Below are 22,768 nucleotides of genomic sequence, written 5' to 3'. Positions count from 1 at the left end.
AAAGATCTGTACAGGAGCAGACTGACAAGTGCTGTCCTGTCAGTGTGCCACTCTCACGCTGGGGTCTTGCTCTCCTGGCTCAGATTTGAGAAGAGACACTGAAAATGACACCCTCTTCCTCTTCCCAGACCCCTTGGTCCTTGTGGGCAGCACTGGGTCGAGTTGTTCCCTTGGTTGCAGGGAGGGATCAGTGGGGGTGAGGACTGCTCCTCTCTCTGAGTGTCAGAGGAATTGCTGTCCACTGCCAGGCTGCTGTGATGCCTGGGGAGGGCTGATGGCCATGGGAGCTCACAGCTGGTGTCAGCTGCCCCGAGCTGGCCTTGCACCCAAGGCTGCTTCCTGGGCACAGGAACCTCTGCCACCGGTGCTGACAAGTGCCAGTCTGGGTTTGTGCTGCAGGGCTCAGCTCTGCCTGCACAAGCCTGCTCTTCCTCCTGTGTGTGAACTCTGGATGCACTCTGCAGCGGAGGTGCACGCTCGGGATGTGTTGTTTGCTTGAGTTAATGTGTGACAAACAGAAAAGCACCGCTGGCAGTGGAGGAATTGGAAACGGCCATTTCTCACTGGGCTTGGAAGCACGAGCGGTTTGTTGCCATGAGGGGTGTAGGGGCGTGTGGGATGTGTGGGACTGGGCAAGCTGGGGTGTCTGGTGCTGGGCAGGCTGTTGGGATTACCTTCAGTCTGATTTCCTGGCCAAGCACAGAGCAGGAACGACTGACAGTACCTGTCCCTGCTCTGGCACCTCGGGCAGAAGTGGCATCAGACAAGTGCCTGGCTGCCCCTGGAGCTGTCTCCCAGGACTGTCCCTCAGGAGCTATCCAGGAAGCTCTGGGCTTGGTGCCAGCACCTCACCAAGAGGAAACCTCCCTTGTTTCCAGCTTTAGTGCCCATTTCACTCACCACCTTGTATCGTGGAGGCATCTGTCATTCCAGGCACTGGAAAATGCCGCCCATGGTAAGCCAGCCACACTGCTGCTGTTATTTTTACTCTCCTTACTAAGACAAGGTTGCATTAAGAGGGTGTTTGCACTGCTGAAGCCCAGAATAACTCCTCATTTGCTCAAGGTGTTCAGTGCAGGACGGCGACTTTCCTCGCCCCCGCCCCGCCCCTGGAGCTGCTTCAAAGCGTGCCGGTCCCTGCAGCGCCGGTCCCTGCGAGTGTCCCGCACAGACAGAGCCGCTCTTTGCTCTGCTGGGTGTGTGCCGGGGCGGCTGCGGCCCCTCCAGTGCCCGCACATCCTGACTCAGTTCCTTGTGCAGGCAGATAAACAACCCGTGAAAAGGGGCAGTGTCTGCTCTGAGTCGCCCTGTTAAGTCGTCAACCGACTTGAGGAGCTCTGCCCATCTCCTGCGGTGCTTCCCGTCCCGAGTATTCCCCAAACTCAGCCCGAAGCCGAGCCGCTGCTCCTGCAGCCCCCCGAAGCCGGGGCACCTGTGCGCTCCTCGGTGGGGAGCCCGGCACCGTCCCGGGGTGAGGGTCTGTGACTTGAGGACAAAGCGCTTTATGCCCGTGACCAGCGGGGAGCTCTGTGTGGGCATCCTGGCACACAAAATGCAGCAACTGCCCCTCTCGCACCTCTGATCTGTGAGCGTGGGAAAGAACTTCCCGAGGCTGGGATGAAAGAGCTGCAGCTGCTCCAAACGTGGTCGGCAGAGCCGAGGGGCTCGGCAGCAGCCGCAGACAAGGGTCCATCAGGGCACGCAGGCTGGGGCGAGGGAGGATGGGGCTGGTGACCGCATCCCGCTCGGTTTGGGGCTTTGGTTGCCACAGGAGGCTCTGGCGCTGGACCAGCGGCTGGGCAAGACGGGCTCAGTGCAGCGCGGGGCTCCTGAGGCGGTGGGCTTTAGAGCCGGCATAAAGCGGGGCTTGTTCCCAGCTGTGGGCGGCTGCCTGCCGGGCCAAGCACTGCAGACTTTCCTTTGGGAGGAGAAGCGGCTTTTTAAGGAAAAGCGGCTTGTTTTTCCACCTGGCCCCCAGGCAGGCGTGGTGCGCTCCGGTGTCCCCCTGGAGCTGCGGCGTGCGCTGCCCACAGGGCAGGGCCGGGGATGTGCCGTGGTGTCGGTCGCAGTCCGGGGCTCTGGCTCCCAGATCGCGGCACAGGCTGAGCCAGAGGCTGTTCCCGAAAAATGTGGAGCCTGAAGCAGCGTGGCCTGGAAGGATCGGCCAGCAGCTGATAACCAGCATCTCTTGGGAGTCCTGGTGCAAGGCACCCCCTCCCGCTTCCAGGGGGAGATCGGGAGGAATTCATTATGTAACTCTCTTTGTTTTTAGGCAGAATCTGTATTTTTATTTAAAATAAATGAGAGAAAAACCCCTCTCAAAAGTCTGCATTTATTGGGTCTGCAAGCACAGTGAGGGCAGGAAAGCTGGGGGCTTCCCTGGCAAGGCTCCCAAGCAAGCCCCTGGGAGGTGGGTCCTGTGTTGGACAGCAGCAATGCATGCAGGGGCCATGGATTGTCCAGCTGTGTCAAACCTTTCCTTGCCGGTGGCCCCAGGATGGCCACAATGCCAGTCCCATTGTGGCAGGGTCCCACAGCACTTGAGAGTGGGCTGCAGTGCTGCAGGATGGGCTCTCATCCCCTGCCAGGATAGTCATGAGCCAAACACAATGTTTTGCAAACTGATCTGGCTGTACCTGGTGCAAACTGAATTCCATCCTCTGCCTGTCATTTCCCAGCAGTTTGTTGGACCCCCTCCAGCCCTCCCTCCCCAGGGCACCTGTTCCCCCAGGGCGCTGCTTCCTGGTAATCCCTCACCACCTGAGACAATGGCTTGCAGGCTCCAGCGGGTCTGCAGGAGGAAACAGGAAGGGTCTGTGCTCCCCAGTTGGTCCATAGGGTGCTTGTGCTCCTCAGTGAGTTCACATGTCCAAATTTAATGCCTGAAGCTGGGTGGTTCCCCCAGGGCTAACACATGAGCTGTGTGTGTCCCCCATGCAGGTCACCTGTGCCCGACTCTCCTGTCATCGTCTTCCCAGGGTGGGAATCTGCAGGGCCCCTGAGCAAGCACTGGCAAAAGCGTTTTCCACCCATCCCTCGGGATGCAGCACAGCTGGGAGTTTGGAAAGCAGCTGGGTTGGCCTTTCCCTGGCCAGCTCAGATCAGATTGAGTTATGTCCAGCCCTTGGAGGTCTACCCTTTGGCGTTACCCTTCACCCTTCCTGTTTTCCTCTGGTATCACTGGTTTCTTTGGTTTTCTGTTTCTTATGGCTATCCTGCAGCTCCCCAGAGCATCAGCTCAGTGACAGGCAAGACGTCCACTTGCTCTGCTAGAGATAATTCATTGGAGATAATAAAGCTTCTCTGGGATACCTCTTCTTGCAGCCACGCCCCAAAGCCAGGACTGAACTGGTGTCCTTGTCCCACAGCTCAGCTCCCTCTTGCACCCAGAGCTGCCTCTGTGTTTACCTGCTGAAACCAGACCCACTGCCCTGGCTGTCACCCAGGAGGACAAATCCAGGCAAGACAGTGTTCCTATTGTGGCATGCACCAAACCCCCAACTTGTGCTTCTGAACTCTCATGGCTGTTTGTGACTGAGCCCCAGTTCCAGGGGATTCCAGGGCAGGAATGGGCCTGTGGTGGCTCTGCTGGCACCAGAGCTGCTGGGGAGCCCATCTGGGGGGCTCTGAATCTTCCCACATGCTGTTGTCACTGCATCTCTGCCTTTTCACCTATTTCCCACACTTCCTCCTTGACTGGGACAGGGCACAGCTGTGGCAGTGGCTGGGAGCGTGGGAGCCCCAGTGCTGCTTGCTCTTCCTCTTCTTTTTTTCCTCTTCCCTCTGTCTTGTCACAATTGAACACAGCGACCATACAGCCCCTGCTAGGGCAGAACTTGATGGGAATCTGGTGGTGAGGAGAAGGAGGAGGATGAAGAGCGCTGTGGCTGTCTCCAGTCGGAGCTTCCCGCTCTGTGCCAGCCCACATACTGTCTGCTGTGCTGGAGCAGGGCTCAGGAACCACAGGGGGAATGGCTGACCCAGGAACTGCCATGGGGAAGAGAAGGTCATTCCCTGGAGCTGGGATCTGTGCCTGATCCATGGGCCCTCCACTTCTCTGAGCTGGTTTTGTCGTCTACTGTATCCAACATTATAGACCTTTTTTCCTTTGGAAAAAAGTATTTCCTGGGCTCTTGTGGGAGCTTCTCTCCAAGGGATGCTCTGCACCCTCCAGACCACTGCCAGACCCCACTGCTGGATCCTTGCCAGCCCCTGACAAATGATTTTGCCATTTCACGAGGGAAAGGAGACATTGATTAACTCCTGTACTTGCCTTTCTGGAAAGGTTATGGCTTAATTGGTCAAACTTGGGAGTAATAAATCATGTGCTAAAGGATCAGCAGAGATAAGAAAATTTTTGCAGAATGTTGCAAAACACTTTTTGGTAGGAGGGAAGGAGGGATCTGGGTATCCCCACCCAGCTGTGGGGGCTGTCAGCTCTTCAGTGCCCAGGACTCTTCCAGGGAAACGATTCACCCTCCAGACAGGCTGGAAATTCCCTTTTCTGTTATCAGTTAAACTCAGGATTTGCAAAATATCCTTTTTTATTTTACTTATGGAAAAAGAAAACAAAAGGAAAGCCACTGTTTACTTTATTCAGAAGAAGCATAATTCCATCTGGTTTGAAAAATGACTCTCTTTCTCTCTGGAAAGTGCTACTTCTCCAACCTAAAAGCTGTAATGGGGGGGATACAGCAGATCAGCTCTCAACGGAGCGGAAAATTGAGCAAGGGAACTGTCAGGCTTGGCTTGGAATGATGCTGGAGGGAGAAAAGATTTTTGGCTCTCACAGTGAGCTGGGCCCCATGCAGGTGGGCATGGCTTGCACTGGCCACATGGGATGGGGAGTGGGCACACTCAGCTGTAGGGCACGGGGATGGGGAGCAGGGAGATATCATGAAGAGGTAGGAATGTCCTGGCTCGGTGACCTTGGTGCCATTCAGGACGTGGCATTACTGGAGAATGGAATGAACTCTAGGCTTGCACAGGACAGGCTGGGCCGACTTGTCTGAGCTCTCTAGGACAATGACTTTTAAACCAAAAGGAATGGGATGGAGTCAGTGACCAGGATTTCAGTGGAGCAGGGGACAGAATTGTCAGTAGGGAAACCCATGTTGAGCTGGGGAAGATGGAGTTTAAAAAAAATTGTAGGGAGAAGTAAAGAGCAGACAATTGGGTAGGACTATGAGTGGTGACAGGCAGAGGTTCTGTGACAGGGCAGGGCTGGGTTCGGTCCCGTTAATGCTTCAGGAATGACCCAGACAGGAGGAGTGTGGCGCCCACGAGGGGCAGCTGGGGCCTTAAGGAGCTCAGCGGGGCTTGGCTTGAGGATCTGGCAAAAACAAGGCTGAGGGGGGTATGAGTGATGCTCAGCCAGACTGGGATGGGCGAGCGCCCTTTGCCGAGGCGCAGCATCCCGCAGGGTGCGAGCCATGACCGTGCTGGCCTGGGAGGAGGAGTGTGTTTTTCTGGCCTCCAAGGCAGAGATTGCTTCTCCTCTGATGTCTCTTGATTAGCTCATGCTGTGGCTGCCCAGGGGGCGGCTGGCCAGTGCCTGGCCCCGGCAGTCAGGGTCCCGCCGTCACCCGCTCCCGGATGCCGAAACGGGCAGTGCGGGGACACGCCTGCAGGGACAGGGTCTCTGGGGACCTCAGGCAGCTTTGGACTGGGATCAGCAAGGTTGCACCCAGGCCAAACAGGTCCCAAAGGCTTCAGGACAGCGCGTTCCCAAAACAGAGTGGGAAGGTTGGGCAGGATGACACCACTCTGCTCATGTACTGGGAGGGAGAACAAGAGACTGAGGCACTTAACCCTTACAAAAGGGTCCTTTGAGCAGGAACAAGGTGCTGGCAGCAAAGAGGAGCACAGCCCATGTAGGGGGCACAGGGGGCATTCTTGGTGGCACCAGCTGCCTGTGGGCACTGTGCTGGGGTGGTGGGAGCAGCTGGAAACTGGGTGAGAAGCCCAGCAGCTGAGTCTCAGTGGGACACAACTTCTCACTCTCCTCCATGAGGACCATCCAGGTGCTTCTCTTCAGGTTTATTAATGTTAATGGAGTTAGTCCCGTCTTAATGAGTGCACACAAACCCAGGGCTGCTGGGGCTCAGCCAGGGATGCAGCATAGGGATGGTAAAACCATCCAGTGGAGCAGAGACACAGACAGTGAGAGGAACATCTCACAGGTCTGCACTGCCCTGGCATGCTCCAGACACAGCTTCTAATGTGGGAACCCTCCCCACTGCCTGAGACAAGGCTGGTACTGGTAGGGATAAAGGCACTTTATGGAAGGATTGCTACACATCTGGTAGATTGTGAATGAACCCTGTGAGCTGGTGATGGAATCACTGCTGACCCATGGAAGGGAGAGCGCTAAGGACAGGGAACCAAAGATTCTGGGACTGAGGGTGGGGTAAGAAGTTCCAGCATCTCACCTTTGAGCATGGGAAGTCTCATCCAGTCTGTGATCGAGACTTATGCAGCTGGACAGAAACAGCCCCATGGAGGAACTGGTTACTTGGCATTTGCTTTAGCTGAACTATCAGTGTGGTGGTTCTCCATGTAAATGATCTGGTGGGCCTTTTCAGGTGGACAGGGTGGTCTGGGACTCTGGAGGTCCCTGGGCAAAGCCAGGCTTGCTGCTGGGGCTTCTTCCACAGAGTTCTGTGAATCTGAGTCTTCAGAGGAGAAACTGCTCTGGCTGGAAATCTGGAAGTACTGGGCAGCTTCTGCCCGTGGCCCTGCTGGTGCACCAGGTGTGCTGGGATCTGAGGCAGTCCCATGGGGCACAGCAGTAGGACATGGTGGGTCAGCACCTGGAAAGCGTATCCAGGGAGGCAGGGTGAAGGGACGCCTCCGAGGGGACCGGCTGTGCTCCTGGGCGAGGTGTCCTTCCGCTCCCAGGCCGACTTTGCTCTTGGGTTTGGGATGGAGGGTGTCAGCAGAGATGTGGTGATGAGAGGATTGGGCACTCTGAAGCCCCAGACAGCAGTGGGGCTGCAGAGAACTCTGCTCCACACCCAGCGTGGAGTCAGGAGTGGTGCTGGGCTGGGACTGTTCTGGCCCCTGGGGCTGTCCTGGCCCCTCAGTGCTGGTCTCTGGCTGCTCTGCCAACCCTCTGTCCCCCAGCACTGCTGGCTTGGAGGAGTGTCCCTGCCCATCAGCTTGTGCTCCCCAGGCCTCCTGCAGTTCCGCCAGCATCTCCTCCAGGATCTGCCGGGTCTCCTGGTACCTGTGCTGTGCCTCTGTCCAGGCTGCCAACCCTTGGCTGCTCTGCATCCTGCGCACCTGAGCCTTCATCTCCTGCAGCTTCTCCAGGGCAAACTCCACCGAGAGCTTTTGGAAGGACGTCTGCAGGCACCGCAGTGCCTGGCCCTCCCCGCGCTGCGCCCGGGCCGAGCACTGCCGGCAGTCCAGCTTCAGCCCCGCCACCTACAAGAGGTGAGAGTGGCTGGTTTTGTGGCCACCAGCAGCACCGTGTTCTGCAGGGGAAGATTCCCTTCACCCACCTTGTTGGAGAACTGGCTGAGCTCCTGCAGCAGCTCCCGTTCTGCCTGCCGCCGCTCCAGCTGCTTGGAGAAGCTCAGCAGCTTTGACTGGAAAAGGGCTGCAGCCATTTGGAAGGCATCTGCCTCGGGGAACGTCGTGTCTCGGACCTCAGCCGCCTCCTGGCACAGGCTCAGGCCATGCTGGTATCGAGCCTGCAGGGACAAGAGGAAGGAACAGCTCCACACTTGGGAATGGTGCTGACCTGGAATATGTGCACAGGGGGATGTGCTGCAGGTAGCACTTGACATCGCCATTACAGATGGATGGGAAACACTTCTGGGCAAGTGACAAGAAACAAAGCAATGGGATTCTCCAAATCTCTGCTCTGCCCTTGCCTTGTTCAAAATGCACCAAATGCACCTCCCGTCCTAGGTGAGGTCACTGTGCCTCATCTTCCCTGCAGTGTCTGTGACTAAAGGGCTTAAACATCCAGGGGAACCAGAAGATCCTCATCACAATGTTATTTGTTGTCTGATGGATGCTCAGGCTTTGTAGGGAAAAGGAGCTGCATGGATGGAGTGCAGCAGGGGTTGGGGACAGCAGTCCCAGCCCAGCACACATCAAGGAACAGTGCAGCCACCCCCTCACTGGAGCAGGACTGCCTGGAGTCCCCACAATGCTGAGCTTGACAACTGCAGTGTGACTCGACAGCTTGGGGACACCCAGTTCTGTCCAGAAGCCTCTTTCCAAACCCAAGGGGTGTCTGTCACAGAAAAGCCCCTCCAGACGTACCGTGGCCTGGGTGAAGAACTCCTTGAAGTGCTCAGTGGAGCCCTGGCAGCTGTCGGGACTCCAGTCCTCGGTGCCCATCTCCTGCAGCCGAGCCGCTGCCTCCCCATCCAGCCAGGACCCCAGCTGTGAGAGAGCGGAGCAGGGCTCAGGCGGGACCAGCAGCAGCGTGTCCACAGCACCTCCCCTTCCTGCCCCTGCCGGGCATCCCAGCCCAGGCTCAGTCACACACAGTCTCCCCTAATGAAAGTCAAAGCTCAGGCAATCCTCAGCTCCAGGAATGCCTCCAGGCTTTCGTCATCATCAAAAGCAAAGGAAACGTGACCAAAACACTCAACCATGGAACACCACTGAGGGAAACTTCAACGTGTGGCACCCTAGGGACACCCAGCTCACCTTGCTAAACTGAGTCTCGAGCCCCTGGACCTTGCGGAGGAACTCCAGATGCTCCAGGCAACTGTTGGATTGGGACACGAGGTTGTGAAGTTCTTCCTCCAGCTGACTATACAGCCCCTCAGCCAACTCCATACCGGTCCTGGGGGTTGGGAGGAGAGGGGCCATCAGTGCCAGGTGTTGCCAGGTGAGCTCATGGATGCACAAGGTGGAAGAGAGCAGTTTTCTTGCTCAGCTCCTGACCCCAGTCCTGCAGGCACCTGGACACCTCCCCAACCCATGGAACAAATGGATGGCAGGGACCATGGGATAGGAAGGTGCAGGCCAGCCCTGCTGAGAGAAGGGAGCAGGAAGGAGCAGTGCTGCCTGGATGCATGGACTATGGAGCAGCGTGGCATGGCTGGACCAGTGCAGCATCACCAGATGGGTGCAGCATCACTGGCCAAGAACGACATCACTGGGTGAGAATGGACTGGCCCAATTACAGCATGGCTGGATGAGTAACAGCACGGCCAGATTACGGCATCACTGGATGAGTATGGCACAGCCAGGTGGGGGTGACATTACTGGATGACTACAGCATGGCCAGAGGAGCCATGCACGGCCCGATTATGGCATCACTGGATGAGTGTGGTGTGGCCAGACAAGTGCGACATCACTGGACGATCACGAGCACAGCTCAGCTCGCCGGGTGCGGCATGGCCGGGACTTGGCCCCATCTAGTGGCTTCTCCCGAGCCCAGCCCAAAGCATTGCTGCCGGCATTGCAGAGAGTGACAGATCTGGCCTGGCCTGGGCTGGGAGACCCTCTCAGGGATCTGGCACCAGTGAGGATAAGGGGACTCCTGCAATGGGCTGTCCCAGACCTGTGGTCCATGCTTCCAGAGCAGGACCAAGCATGGCAATAGCTCGGGCTCATGGGGAGCGGGCTGTCCATGGGGAGGTGGCTCTGTCAGCCAGCAGGAGCCGGGGGTCCCTGGCATTGGCACCCCTTGAGCAGCAGAACTGCCCCGTCCTACCTGATGTGGTCGGAGGTGCAGAGGCGAGCGGCCTCCCTGCGCAGCCTGGCCAGCACGAACCCACCCTCGCGCTGCACCCGCACCAGCTGAGGCTCACTCAGCACCTTCTGCATCAGCTCCTGGTGCCTCCTGATGCCCGCAGCTGCATCCTGTGGAGGAAGGGAGGGTCAGACAAGCCTCTTACCTGGGGCCTCATCTGGGGTCTCAGCCAGCACAGGATGGGTACCTGGGGCTGCATCCCAGGCAGGAGCAGAGGGGACAGGGAACAGCCCCAGGAGCAACCAGTCTGGGAGCAGTTATGACAAGTTTTGGGCAACTGGAGTGAAATGTTGCTGTGGCTGCACTGCAGATGGGCACTTTGGGAATGTCCCCAACCTGTGGTGCTGCCACTCCTGTTACCTGTGTCCCTGCCAGTGCATCGGTGTTCCGCAGCTCCTGGATGCAGCGCTGCAGCAGCTCCAATGCCCGCCTGAGGTTGGCTGTGAAGGGCTGCAGCTTCTGTGGGGGACACACACGGTGGGTCAGCAGGGGCAGCCTACCATGAGGAGGAGGAGGAGAAGGAAGAGAAGAAGTGCCAGGACAGAGCAGGAAATACTGTGAGGCACTGGGTTAAAGGTGATGAAGAAGGGATTGTGGAGGTGGATGGGCAGCTGCAGGCAGGAGCAGGTAGGAGGGAGCTTGACCCTCCTGTGCTCAAAGCTCTCCCTTTCATTCCCCTCTCCCAACCCTTCCTGTTGCTTTTCCAGGGACACGTGTACAAGACATGTAAGACACAGTGGGGACAGAGGGGCATGGGGGAGGTGAGGCAATGGCTCATGGTGTGGTAACAGACACCTGGAAGAATTGAACCCACTCGCTGTGGCAGTAGGGGAAGGCACCGTCCAGCTCTGGGGGCAGCTGGGAGCTGTCGACGTGGCGGCCCAGAGCCTTCAGCGATGTCAGGGTCTCCACCTGCAGGGCATAGGGCTTGTAAAGCTGCCTGGAGCAGGGAATAACCCCCATTGCACCAGGCCAGGGGACAGGGACAGGCTCACCTGCACCCCAGACAGCCTCTCACGGTGGGAGACGAGCTCCTTCTCAGCCAGGAGCAGCATGCTGTGGATGGAGCCTGGAGAGACACTCTGTGGGAGGCAGGGGAGAATCACCAGGGCAAACCCCACATGCAGCCCTCAGGTCACCCACGGCACTGCTGGGCTTTCCTGGGTCAGCTGAGGCTGGTGAGCTCATTGCAAAGGAAAAGGCTCCCACTCTCACTGGTGTGGAAGATGCAAACATGTCACTCAGGCCATGACCTTGTCCCAGCCACCAGCTCCCTGGCACTGAGCCATGGGAAGAGCCTCATGAGTGAACACCTTCTCTCACAGCAGTGACACTTCTCCATGTGAGGAGCATCAGGGCCAATGTGGGTTTTATAGGGCATGCAAAGGCAAAGGGTGCTGTGGCAGGGGGGACCCCATAGCCCCTGGACAGCACAGGGCACTCCTGTGGCACTACCTGGGCACCGGCATAAGGACTCTGCCACAAGAGTGGATTGTCACTGCAGAGCCCATTTCCTGGTGAATTCACATAACAGGATGCTGGAGGGCTCTTGGTGATACCTGCCAGGTGATGGCAGGGCTCAGAAGGGACCTTTGGGGATTGCATGGAGAGTGGGCACAGGGGAGGCTCTGAGGGACCCCCAAAGGGTGGCAGCACTCCCTCCCAGACAGGGGCACCCCTGGCATGTCTATGGCACAAGCACACAGAGCCCAGCATACCTGGACAGAGCGGAGGGCTGAGAATAGGACGGGAGCGGGCGGCTGCTTCCTGGCATCCACCACAACCGTCAGCCCAACATCTCTCGCTTCTCGCCTCTCACCATTCTTCACTTCTTGCCTGGCGAGGGCAGACACAGCAGGAGTGGGGGCCCTTCCCTGGGGCAGCGCCCTCTCAAAGCCCCCTCCCACATTCTGCACCCACAGCCACAGGCAATGGCCTCGCCCCTGTGGGATGCCCCTGCCAAAGGTTCAGAGTGTGTGCCTCTGGCAGGGGCACGGTCCAGGGTCCCAGAGATGTGCCCAAACCAGAGTGTGTGGGATGCTGGGCATCCATCCCAACTGAGCCTGGGAGCTGCCTGGGAGCCCTGAGCCAGGCAGCAGCTGGGGGTCACTGGCAGGACCTGCTGGCCCTTACCTGGGGAGGGAGCAGAGGTAGAGGATGAGCCTTGTCAGCTCGGCAGCTGAGCACCATGCAGCCCGCCAGGCACTGCCGCTGGTAGTCACCAGGAGAAGAGCCCTGCCCAGCCTGTCTGAGCTCCCTGTGGGGAAAGGGTGAATGACCCCTCTGGCAGCCACCTGCCAGATCTGAGCACCCCAAAACGGGCTGGGGTAACGATCAGTGCTGCCTCAGCTCAGGGCCCCCCATGGCGCAGCCTCTCTGGCCCTTCTGGAGGGGGAGAGCCAGCCCAGGGGGGCTCTTGGCATGAACGTCTGGAATTCCAGAGCTGCTGGGGACATTTTTCCTGAGAAAAAGATGGGTTTTGTTACTGCTTTTTGGTTCTTGGGAAAAAGAAGGAGCCAAATGTTTAGTGTTTGGCAGCTAAAGCTGAACAGCTTCACTGGAGAGGAATGGTGTGGGAGGGCTTGGGGCGGCTGGGACTGGGGCAGCTGCTCCGCACAGGCTGCCTTCATTTATGTTTTTAATGTTTTTGCCCAGCTGAAAGGAAATTTTCTGCTTGGAGTATTTCTGGCCTCCAGCAAAGCCCTGAAACCTTCCTCCAAAACACCCTTTCCAGCAGCCTGTGTTTCCATCCAGAGGCCTCTCCTGCCCATTCCCTGGGCTCGCGGTGCCAGCAGTACCTGGCAGGCAGATGATGCCTGAGCGCAGCAGCCCAGCATGCAGGTCCTGCCAGGCTGGAGGCTCCCGACCAGCAGTGCCAGTGCTGGGCACAGAGGGACCATTCTTGCAGCTGGCACTTTCCAGGGACCGTTCCTCCACGGGAGCAGCAGTGGCTGCATTTGTACCTGTGCATGGGGATAGAGGAGAGAGAAGCTGGCGACACTCAATGAGGAAGAGGAAGAGCAAAGCCCCAGCAGTGCTTGGTAAGGTGCTGCAGCCTCACAGGATGCTACCTTTCCCTGCTGCCCGGGCTCTGCTCATCCTGGGCGAGTAGATGGCTGACATCTTCTTCCAGGCCCCCTCGTGCTGGCTGGTGACTCTTTCATCCTCGGAGGCTGTCCCGAGCCACGTGCCCTTCAGGAAGGAGAACCTGTGGCTGGAACTTGGGGGGAGCCGGGGGCTGCCCCGCTGCACCAATCCCCCTTGTCCCGGCACCCCGGGAGTCGCTCGGCGGGACTGGCGGGTGAGGAGCGTGGGGCTGCCAGCCCCCTTCCTCTGCTGTGCGGGGGTCTCACGGCGAGTGGCAGGGGGCAGCTCGGAGCCAGGGCTGTCTGGCTCCTCCAGGATGGCTGCCATCAGCCCAGAGCCGAAGCTCACCGGGTTCTGCAGTGCAGCCATGTAGGAGTCACGCTGGCGGCACTTTGGGCCATGTGGCCCTGGCTCCTGGCTCAGCTTCCTCCCCAGGCACGGGCTGCAGGGACTGTCCTCTGAGCTCAGTGCTCCTCCACAGGGCCAGGCGTCTGCTCCCGCTCCCCCATTCGCCTGGGGGAGCATCTCCTCGGCCCCAGCCCTTATTCTCCCTGGAGGGCAGGTAGGCAACAGGCATCTGGTCAGGACATCCAGGTCCTCCTGGGATTGCTCCAGCAGGTCCACATACTCCCCTTCCAGGTTCTGGCTGATGATTTCACTGAGGCTGGGCACAGCCAGCATGGCTGGCTTCTTCCGCAGACCTGCCTGCTCCACCTTGATCAGTCCTGGATATCGTCCCTGGCTTGACTTCCGAGAGCTGGCCTTGCAGCCTGGGATGGTGCCCACAACGTTGTTGTAGGGTGTGGGGACATTCACTGTGCCATGGGGCACAGGTGTGCCTGGTGCTGCCGGCTCAGGTGCGGTGTCAGGAGCAGGTTCCTGTCGGGCACCAGCGGGCACACTGTCAGCTCCAGCCCTGGGCTTGTCGGTGAACTCAGGGGTGGCAATCCGGCTCCACGGCAGTGGGGTGACGCCGTTCTCGGTGGCCACCAGGCAGGTGTGCAGGGGAGCTCCGGCCCAGCTGCTGTTCACCTCCTCCAGCCATGCGTTGGTGAAGAGCAGTGCATGAGTGGCCTCGGGGACAAGTGTCTTCTCCACCGAGCGCAGGTCCAAGGAGAGGTGCTTGATGGTGACACGTGCTGTGTGCTCCTCACAGGGCTCTGCTTGCAGGTAGAAGTCCCCGGGGCGCAGCAGGAGGGGGTTGAGTGGTGCAAGGTGCACAACCACCTTCTCGTGCAGACATAAGGGCCAGCCTTCGTGGAGAAAGATGCGGTTAAAGTAGGGAGCCTAGGAGGGAGGAAGAACACAGCGCATGAGAGAGCCCTGCCAGCTCTGTGCCTCCCAGCCACCCCCACACTCTCCTGCTGCCCGGCCCTGTGCTCCCTTTGATAAGGATGAAAGAGCCTGGTGACCCCATGCACATCCCTGAGCCAAACCTCTGCAGCACAGCCCTGCAAGCCCACCCTGAGCCATGGCTATTCCCACATGTTTACAGAGGGAAAACCCCTGCTTAAGCCTCTCTAGGATCTAAGGATCACGACAAGACCACAGAGTCCCCCCCGCCCTTATTGCAGGACAAATATGCTGGACAAATCCCAGGGAGCTGGGTGTGCCGTTGTCCCCTCTGCAGGGAGCAGATGGGAGAAGGAGTGGACGTTCAGGGAGTGAGCCCACAGATCAGCACGCCCACATGGGCAGGACTCCTTAGGGCAAAACCCCTGGTGTCCAAGAGTGGCTCGTGGGGGCACTGCTGTGGGGCACAGGGGCTTACGCAGGCCGCCTGCCGCAGGCGCTCGAAGAGCCGCTTGGCTGGGATGAGGAACTGGAGCAGGCAGCAGAGCCCATCCCCCTGGTAGCTGGTCTCCAGCAGCCGAAACACCTGGCCCAGGACGGTGGGAGCAGTGGCTTCGAAGGGCGGGTACAGGGCCTGGAGAGCGCTTTGCACTGCCGCATCCAGCGACCCGGCATCCTGCGGGAGGGAGACAAGTGTTGCTGGTGGAACAGTGGCCCCGCAGCGGGGACACTGTACCCCCCGACCCGGTGCTTCTGCCCAGCATCCCACGCTGCACTGTGCCACTGTCGGGGCCCTGGGACGCCCACACTGGCAATGCTGCTGAGCTCAGGGGCTCCAAACCCTCCTGGGCTGGAAACGGGGCGAACCGGGAGTGCAGCCCAGCAAGCACGGCACAGGCAGGGAGTGCGGCACGGTGTGTCCCGTTCCCAGCCCCGGGCTGTGGTTAAGGAGCCTGGGATAAGCCCCGAGACAGCAGCCGCCTTGCTCGGCCGCCAGCCGTGTGGAGGCGGAGGAGCCGCAGCAGCCGAGGGGTTAAGCAGAGTCAGACCAGACAGATCGTGGGGCTGTGCCGGGCTCTGCAGCTCGCTGCAGGAATGCAGCAGATGGGAGGAAGGACAAACATCTGAAGATGGATAGGGTGTTTTGGTCCAGACTCATTGCTGAATTTGCCAAACTCAAAATTATTCCTGTATTTTCTGGGAAGCATTCTGCTGCATTGCACCTCCCTGCACTGCCCCAGAGTGGGGTGAGGACACTGGGTCTGTGCCACATGTGAACCAGCAGTTCCCAGTTCATCCTCTCAGTGCTGCAGGAGCTGTCTGCTGTGTGGCACGCCTGGTACATGGAGAGAAGCCATCCCACGGCTCCCGTGATGCCCGGGCTGCGCTCCAGGCACCGCAGGGATGAGTCTGGCACAGCTGTCAAGAGGACCCCATGGGTGAGTGGGGAAGAGGAGCATCCTCCAAGCAGCTGGGTCCTTCTCCCATAAGAGCAGCCAGGAAGTCTGGTGGGATTAGCTCAAGGTGAGCATTAGTTTCAGGCAGCTAATCCCTGGTCCAGGAGCCCATACAGAGACAAAAGGGCCACGGTTAATTCAGCTTAATTAGTTTTAATGCGCTTTAGCTAAAGCACTTTGCAGTCATGCTCTGGTTAATTCTTCATGTCTTTTATTCCATGTCTTGGCACAGGAATCTCCTGCCCTTGCACCTGAAAGGAGAAGCCACAGAGCTGGGCAGAAGAGGAGGCAAGCCAGTCTCTTCTCAGGGCCCTGATCTGCCACTGTTTCCTGTCCAGGCTTTTCGTCCTTGGACCTTTCTCCCCAAGCAGTTCCTAGAATGGGCTGAGACCCTGGAAAATCCCTGATGAAGGGCAAAGTCCAGCACCCCATTCCATGTTGCTCTAGTGAGGCCCTGGTGCAGCCACCTGGTCCCCAGTGCTGAACCCAGGTGGGTGCCCACCACCTCCATGCCCAACACTGCTGAGCTTGACTTCCTCCCCATCCCAACATTGAGACCAGCAGCCACAACAGCACAGGAGGATCCATCCAGCTCCGAAGGCTGCCATGAGAGATGAGCCAGAATCGCCTGCCTTGCCTCCAACAGTCTTTTAAATCCTCCCAGGGGTGGTGACTCCACCATTGCCTGGGCAGCCTGTGCCAGGGCTCGACAACCCATTCAGTGCAGAAATTTTTTTCTAGTATCCAGTGTAACCCTCCCCTGGCACCACTTGAGGCTGTTTCCTGTCGCCCTATCACCCAGGACTTCATCCAGTGGCCGGGACCGCATGAGCCAAAGTCAGGAGAGAACCAGGGACTAACGGAGGCACCAGACACAGCCCGAGTTGTGCTGGGGAATATTTTGGCCTGCAATTACTGATTAAAAATGTTTTCATGGAGTCTCACAAAGCATTTCATCACTGGGGGAGGCTTTTGGGGTAACCATGGTGCAGCAGCTCCGAGTTCATAGGCGAAGCCGCATCCGGGCCTGCCAGGAGCCCATCGGAATCCAAAAGCAGCCAGTTATCCCAGTCTCTCTCCACCCGCTGGGAGGGAGCCGGAACAAAGGCATTAGGGAGCATAAGGAGATTTACATGTGCAAAGCTACTTCCATTTTAATAAGCCAAAGTGCTGTTAAACAGAGATTGATATTTCTCCCCAAATACCCATATTTTTAAACTGGTTTACATCAACAAGATGGGCTGGGCTTTGGGGGTTTTTTGTAGTAAAGTTGTTTAACCCATGCCCAAAGCCACAGGGTGACTCAGCTCCCGCTCCTTTCTCCCCCCTGCTCAGGAAGGAGCGAGGTTTGAGCCTGGGACCAGTCCTGAATACCAATTCCTCTGCCTCTCCGCAGCCCTGGCTGTCCCCAGCTTTGGCAGGACACGATGCAAGCGCTCAGCCTGGCCCGGAGCGGGAGGCCGCGCTCAGCAGAGCCCGGGGCAACGGCACGTGCGGGCTGCGGAGCAATGGCTCTGCCGAGCATCCCCTGCGCTGGCACGGCTCGCACAGCAGCTCCCGCTCGCCGCACGCATCCCCCTGACAAACTTTGCAGGGAAGTTTAAGCATGGCGGGATGCAGCCCCGCACACACCTGCCCACGCGGCCACGTCCTCCTCCACACCTGATCCCCCAACCTCGCACTGACCTCCACCTTCACATCTGTCTCTGCCTCCCCACCCACCTCTGCCCTGACACCCACCTCCACACCCACCTCTGCCTTTGCACCTCCTTCCACCTTCGCTCCCGACCTCCCTCTGCTGTCGCTGCCGCTGCCCACCCCGTGCCCACCCGGTGCCCGCGGGACCGGCAGCCAGGGGAGGGGCAGCGGCAGGGAGAGGGATGCCCCAGGAATTACCATGTTTCCCAGGAAGTGGCAGAGGGGCCGGGGGCCGCGGCACAGACCGTCCCGTCCCTCCTCCTCCTCGCCGGCTCTCCCCGGCCCGGGGCTCCCGGCCGGTCCCCGTTCCGCCGCCGGCTCTTCCCGGCGCCGGCGCCTCCGGAGCCGCGGGCGGGGACGGGCAGCCCCGGCCCCCCCGGCCCCCTCCGCCCGCCGCGCCTCTTCTGGGGGAAAAAAAGAAGAAAAAAAAAAAAAAAAGTAGAAGGGAAAGAAAGAAAGAAAAGACGAAGAAAGCGGGAGCGGGGCGGGGCGGGGCGGGAGGGGGCTGGCGGGGGTGGCCCGCAGAAAGCCGGGGGGGCGGGGGGCCGCTTTCCTGTGGCCGCCGGCGGGAGCCCCCCGTAGGCTCCCGAGGCGCGGCCCCCCCGGGGACAGTCCCCTGTGTGTCCCCGCGGGCGGGGGGCGGCCCCCGGCGGGATGGGATCGGATGGGAGGGGAGGGAGAAAGAAATCCCGAACGGGTGGCAGGGGGCGGCTGTACCGGGGGTCCTCCCCCAGCCCCCGCTGTCCCCCCGGAGCAGCTTCAGGCAGAGGGTCCTGGAACACACCGGGAACACGCAGAACTGCTTGTGCATGTGTGTGTACGCGTGTGCAGATGTGCTCATACACGCGTTTTGTGCGGGTGCCCCTCTTTTCCAATCCACCCAGGGTCAGTGTGAGCCCCCCGCAGTGGTCCATGCGATCCATCCATGGATGGATCTCGTGGCTCCTATTCCTGAGTTGCCCCAAAAGTGCAGCAGCAGGACAGTGAGCACCCCTCTGGGGACTTTGAGCTGTTCCAGGGATGGGAAGGACCTACTGAGCGGCAGGATAATGGGATTCGGCAACCAGAATAGTACAAAAACAACCAGCATAAGAGCCAAAGCCACAGATTTGGTCTCTCCTAAGGCAAAGTGCTGCTTCACACAGCCTTGCCAGTCCTGGGCACAGACACCTCTCCCAATGCCAGGCGTGCTGGTCAAAGCTCTCCCAGCCCCAGGCACTGTGGGCACAGCATCACCAGCTCTGCCAGCCCTGCACAACATCCAGCACTCTCAGCCTCTCTGCGCCTTGCTCAGGCTGGAGTCATTTCCACTGTTGCATTCGTGGGAATGGGCTCAAGGCCGGGGCTGGGAAAGAACCAGGGCGGGTGGGACGGCCACAGCGTGGGCTGCAGGCTGCCGGGGCAGACTCGCTAGTGAACATTTGTCCAGGGATCAGCGAGCGGCCAAAGGACACGCTGTGAAAACAAGCCGAGACGGGAGGAGGTGCAGCTGGGCTGCTGGCGTGTGGGAGGGAGGACGGCGCCAGCGAGGCCTCTGCATTTGCTTCCCATTTCCTCGGGAGCTGGTGAGAGCCCTCCCGCTGCCCGCATGGATCACGAGTCTTTCAAGGGCTCAGGCACCAGAAGTCGTGCGGGTGGGCGGAGGCTTGGTCATGGGTACCAGGCTGGGGTGCCCAGCGGAACCCACCGCAGGACTGGCCCTTGGCTCCAAGCCAGCATCCCAGTGCCAGCTGGGACCAGCTGGGCAGCCCCCTATCCCAACCAGCAGCCGATTGCTCCTGCAATTGTGTTCGTTCACCTACCAGCTTCAGGTTTTGCATAGCTCCCCTGGGTGCAGGGGAAGGTGAGCTCAAGGCTGTGACCTTTTTTATTTGCATGGTCACCTCTGAAATGCACCCAAGAGTTGTGGCTCTTGCATCTCTTAATGGACACCAGGGCCAGGAGAGGGCATTGAGGGCAGGGAGGAGGACAGTGTGACTGTGTCCTGGCATCAGCACAATGGATCAATTCCTCTGTGATACTGGTGAGCAGGAAGGGACAGATGTGGAGCTGAGCCCAGAGGGACCCCACCACCCTGCACCCAGAGTAGCAGCTCCTCATCTGCACCTTGAGGTGTCTCTTGCCACCTGTGCTTAGCTGGGCCAATCTGCAAAGGTAACCAGCAGGTCCAGCTCTGCATCTCCACGTTCCCCAGAACAGTTTCCCCTGCCCTCCAGCTAGCCTCAGACAGCAAGAGTGGGAGTCAGGGTGCTGGGGGGAAAGTCCAGCAAAAGGCAGAGCTTCTGGAGGCCACCCGGGTGCCCCTGGGACTTCTCACCCCATGAGCTCACCCTCCTCTGCTGCTCCTGTTCTCCATGTCCTGTTTGTCCCGAGCAGCTGCTGGGACAGGCTGCAAGGGCCTCTTGCCCTGCCCCTCTGCCGGCACAGAGCCACCATTCAGATCCCCCAAGGCTCTGCCCGAGGTCACCATTCTTGCATTTTTATTTTTACTTTTCTGCAAAATCAACCCCTCAGCTCTCTGTGTCCCCTTTTGTCTCCCACGAGGCCCCCAGACTGTCACAAGCTGGCGTGCTGTGAGAGGAGCCCGCCTGTCTGGGGGAACGCAGCCCTTGGCAGGGGGAGACACACTGAGTGCAGTGCTGCTCCCAAGGGTCCCCTGGGATGTCACTGGGATGTTGGGGTGGAGGGAGGGTGAGAGCGGTGAGTCCAGCATCAGGGTTGGTCTCTGGAGCTGGTGCTTGTGGGAAGCCTGGAGGCTCCTGCCCACATCCAGGGGCCATCCCTACATCTGCTGCCGGCTGTGCCCCACGGGGCTCTGGCTGTGTGAGCTCTGGGGTCCCCGGGTGTCCCTGCTGCCTGTTGGATGAAGTGGTCAGGGCTGGCGTCAGCAGTGACCCCATGCTGGCCCAGAGCCCTCCCAGCTCCAGGAGCAGCCGAGGCTGGGTCATGCTGAGCCTGCAGCTGGAAAAACAAATGTGGAGGAGCCCCCACATGTTCCTCAGCTGTATTTTTAGTTGCTGCTGGGTCAGAGGCTGTCAGAGATCTGGAGGTGGCAGTGGGCAGCATCAGGCTTTGGCACCACACGTGGTGGAGTGGGCAGGAGCCGCAGCTCCCCACACCTTGATGACAGGGTTTCTCCAAGCTCTGGTCAAGTCCTTGTTGGTCTAGGGCCAACCACAGTTGCCACAAATCCTGACCACAGCCCAGTTCTGTGGGTGACAATAGACTTGTCCTGTGTGGAAATGGGTAAGGGATGTTTTATTTTGGGCTGACAACTTCTCTTTCCAAGTTCTCTCCAAACCCAGCCACGCTGCTCTCACTTTTCTTGCTGAGTCCACAGGTTTTCCCTGGTACTTCCCCAGCCCACATACACCTGCCGGTGGAAAGCTGGAGAGCCGCAGCAATCATTCCTCTGGCACTGGCACAAGCTGCCCGGGGAATTCCCGGGCTGGTAGTGCCACCAGGGAACACAGATGTGTCCGGATTTCCTTGCAGATAGCAAATATGGCTGGTGTGCTTGCTTGCAGCCCTGACCCAGCTCCTGTTGTCCCTGGGTAGCCCCAGCACGTGGCTGCAGGGTGGCTTGAGCCATGGCATCATGAGAGACATGTGGAAAGAGCTGGGACAGGATGGGGAACTGCCCACACGTGCTGAGGAGCGTGTGGGGCCAGAGTGACTCCTGCCCTGGGGAGCAGGGGGTGGCTTACGGACAGTGGAGAGAGGGGTCTTGACCTGCAGTGCTGGGCAAAAGACAGCAACAGCACAGGACTCCTGCAAGTTCCTGTTCTCCTGGGCTCGTGGTTCCCATCTGACCATTCCCATTCCTTCTCCAGCAGCCTGGGGGAGCCAGCCTTTCCCCAGTGGAGCAGACCCCACACTCCCAGAAGAGGCAGAGCAGCTCGGCAGCAGAAGCCTTTACCTGTCCAAAGGGCGGGATCAGGCAGGGCAGGATTTCATGTTCCATCCCCTCTGTCACCACTTGCAGGAAGCACTCCCGGGATCGGCACATGTGTTGAGCTTTAGATGTGGTTTTGGCTCTTCCTTGCCAAACACGGTAGTGTTTGGTCAGAGTTCAGCTCTTTGAAGGCTTTTTTTCACTTCAACTTCAAAATTTGCTCAAAGCCAGGGGCAAGACTTCCTGGTTTTGCTTCCTCTCTGCATTATTCCCTAGAAAATTTCATTTCTCCTTATGGAACAGTTCTGATTCCCCCATGCTCCTCCTGAACTCCTTGAATGTTGTTTTGACACAGGTCTTCAGAGAGATGGGATTGTCACCATGGGAGGTTTGGGAGCTCCTGCTGCAAACTGAGCCCGACCCAGCTAAGGGCTGATGATGGGTGACAGGGAGAGTCACAATGCCAAGGAGGCTGTGAGTGTGGATTTGGCCTTTTGCCTTTCTCCTCTGCTCTTGGATGTTTCTTTCTGGGCAAAAGGAGCTCAGCCCATGGGTCTCTAGCTCCCAGCAATGGATTGGGTTGGCACTGATGGAGTCACGGCCTGTGGGTGGTGATGGTGGGTGCCTCTGGGACACAGCTCTGCCCTGGGTCATTTGTCCCTCTCTGCTGGCACCATCCTTGCCACGTCCCTGTTTCCCAAGTCCCAGAGCTGACAGCGACTGCAGCGCCTCTTTCCAAGGCTGTAGCCACTCATAAAAGCCCAGTGGGCATTTGCTGGTCATTTGCCAGGCAGCCTGCAAGTGACCCTGCTGAAAACTCGTGGGACAAAAGGCAAAGGGGAACAGAATGCCTTGATCTCTCCATCTTCAATCTCCACGTGCTGAGTTCCTCCAGTTTGGACTCCATGATCTCATCCCTTGGGGTCTCCTGAGGCTGCAGCACGGAGGGATTGCTGTGCTTGAGTAACAGCAGCATTTCACAACATCTTTGTTTGGCTCAAGGATGTTGCCTCTGGCAGTCAGGACTTCCCTGGATCCTGCATGAGATCTGCCTGCATCAGCAGCTGTGGGTTTCCTGTGCTTGGACCCCAACAGGAAATGAAAGTAACTGAAGCATTTCTTCTTCCCTCACTTTTGTCCTGCAAGAAGGGACCAGCCAGCCCAGCTCTCCTGGCTGGAGGGGCTCAGGGATGTTGTCCCCTCACACCTGCCTGGCTGCACTCAGCTCCTGCCCCTATCTCCAGCCATCGTGACAAGAGCTGTGACATATCAGGCCTCAGAAGTGCTGTCTTTGGAGCTTGATCCTGGGCTGATGGATGTCTCCTCCCGTGCGTGGTTGCTCTGTGCAGGAGCCCTGTGACAGGCTCTGGAGGTGCAGGGCAACCCACTGAAGTTGCCCTGGTGCAGCTGCCCAGCCCAGGTGGGTTCTCCTTTGCCAGCCCTGCTGGGTGTGGGGGTCCCTGGGGTCTGCTCACATGAGGTGACAAGCTGTGACCTGCCTTCTTTGGCCACTGCTGTGCCCCAAGGCTGCTCTGGTGCCATTGGCAGGTCTGTGGTGTGACAGAAGCAGCTCACGGAGTAGCCAGGAGAGCCATGGCACAGAGGTGGAGAGCA

The 22,768-nt window shown here is 58.9% G+C and overlaps 1 protein-coding gene and 1 long non-coding RNA gene across 3 annotated transcripts; one reads left to right on the top strand and one right to left on the bottom strand.

The window, feature by feature from the left end:
• Nucleotides 1-4,473: 4,473 nt before the first annotated feature.
• Nucleotides 4,474-21,278, bottom strand: KIAA1755 (KIAA1755 ortholog). Of its 2 annotated transcripts, none has more exons than XM_058850933.1 (14): nucleotides 21,179-21,278; nucleotides 14,583-14,780; nucleotides 12,796-14,098; nucleotides 12,523-12,687; nucleotides 11,858-11,981; nucleotides 11,443-11,560; nucleotides 10,720-10,806; nucleotides 10,520-10,636; nucleotides 10,085-10,183; nucleotides 9,686-9,834; nucleotides 8,671-8,809; nucleotides 8,278-8,400; nucleotides 7,506-7,697; nucleotides 4,474-7,428 (listed from the first exon to the last, which is right to left on the bottom strand). In XM_058850933.1, the coding sequence occupies exons 1-14, from the start codon at nucleotides 21,266-21,268 to the stop codon at nucleotides 6,511-6,513; spliced, it is 3,822 nt and encodes a 1,273-aa protein (XP_058706916.1). In that variant the 5' UTR covers nucleotides 21,269-21,278; the 3' UTR covers nucleotides 4,474-6,510. The 2 variants fall into 2 exon arrangements, with proteins under 2 accessions (XP_058706916.1, XP_058706917.1); XM_058850934.1 differs by lacking the exon at nucleotides 21,179-21,278 and adding an exon at nucleotides 17,458-17,634 and having other exon boundaries at nucleotides 4,475-7,428.
• LOC131585144 (uncharacterized) lies at nucleotides 14,795-16,763 on the top strand. Its single transcript, XR_009278869.1, has 2 exons — nucleotides 14,795-15,628; nucleotides 15,794-16,763. It is a non-coding gene; the product is annotated as an uncharacterized LOC131585144 (long non-coding RNA).
• Nucleotides 21,279-22,768: the final 1,490 nt, after the last annotated feature.

The sequence above is a fragment of the Poecile atricapillus genome, chromosome 15 (genome assembly GCF_030490865.1).
Source record: "Poecile atricapillus isolate bPoeAtr1 chromosome 15, bPoeAtr1.hap1, whole genome shotgun sequence".
Lineage (NCBI taxonomy): Eukaryota > Metazoa > Chordata > Aves > Passeriformes > Paridae > Poecile > Poecile atricapillus.
The sequence above is the reverse complement of the archived record's forward strand: the minus strand, read 5'-3'. Positions and strand labels throughout refer to the sequence as shown.